The 363-nt window shown below is 69.1% G+C and overlaps 1 protein-coding gene across 1 annotated transcript in view; it reads left to right on the forward strand.

The window, feature by feature from the left end:
- Positions 1–63: 63 nt before the first annotated feature.
- The window catches only part of ALKBH1 (alkB, alkylation repair homolog 1 (E. coli)), an 11,131-nt gene continuing 10,831 nt past the window's right edge, over positions 64–363 (forward strand). Inside the window, exon 1 of the mRNA XM_010017975.1 lies at positions 64–183. Within this exon, the coding sequence (XP_010016277.1) occupies positions 64–183 (120 nt within the window). The remainder of the gene's footprint in view (positions 184–363) is intronic.

Consider the following 363-nt stretch of genomic DNA (forward strand, 5'->3'; position numbering starts at 1 on the left):
GGGGGGCCAGGTAACGCCGGGCTCCTCCTGCCTTCGCCCCGCGGTGAGGGGCCGGGTGGCGTGATGCGCTGCGAGCTTGTCCCGCCCCGCTCTCCGTGCGGTGGCGCGGTGTTTCTCGCGGCGCTCCTGCAGCCTCCTCTCCACCTCCTGCTTCCCTTCGCGCTCGACGCCAAGTCTTTTCTCGCAAGAAGACGCTGCCCGCCAGCGCTGATCCTCTCAGGGGTCGCTGCAACGTTTAAACGCTGGTTGCGTGGTTAGAGATGAGCCGCTGAGGAAGGCTGCGGGGCTCTGAGGGTTCCTCTGCCTGTGGATCCAGAGGCAGGCTTCCCCCGCGCCCCCCCGGGCGGGTGCCCCACCGGGAAA

The sequence above is a fragment of the Nestor notabilis genome, unplaced genomic scaffold (assembly GCF_000696875.1).
Source record: "Nestor notabilis isolate BGI_N333 unplaced genomic scaffold, ASM69687v1 scaffold32927, whole genome shotgun sequence".
Taxonomy (NCBI): Eukaryota; Metazoa; Chordata; class Aves; order Psittaciformes; family Psittacidae; genus Nestor; species Nestor notabilis.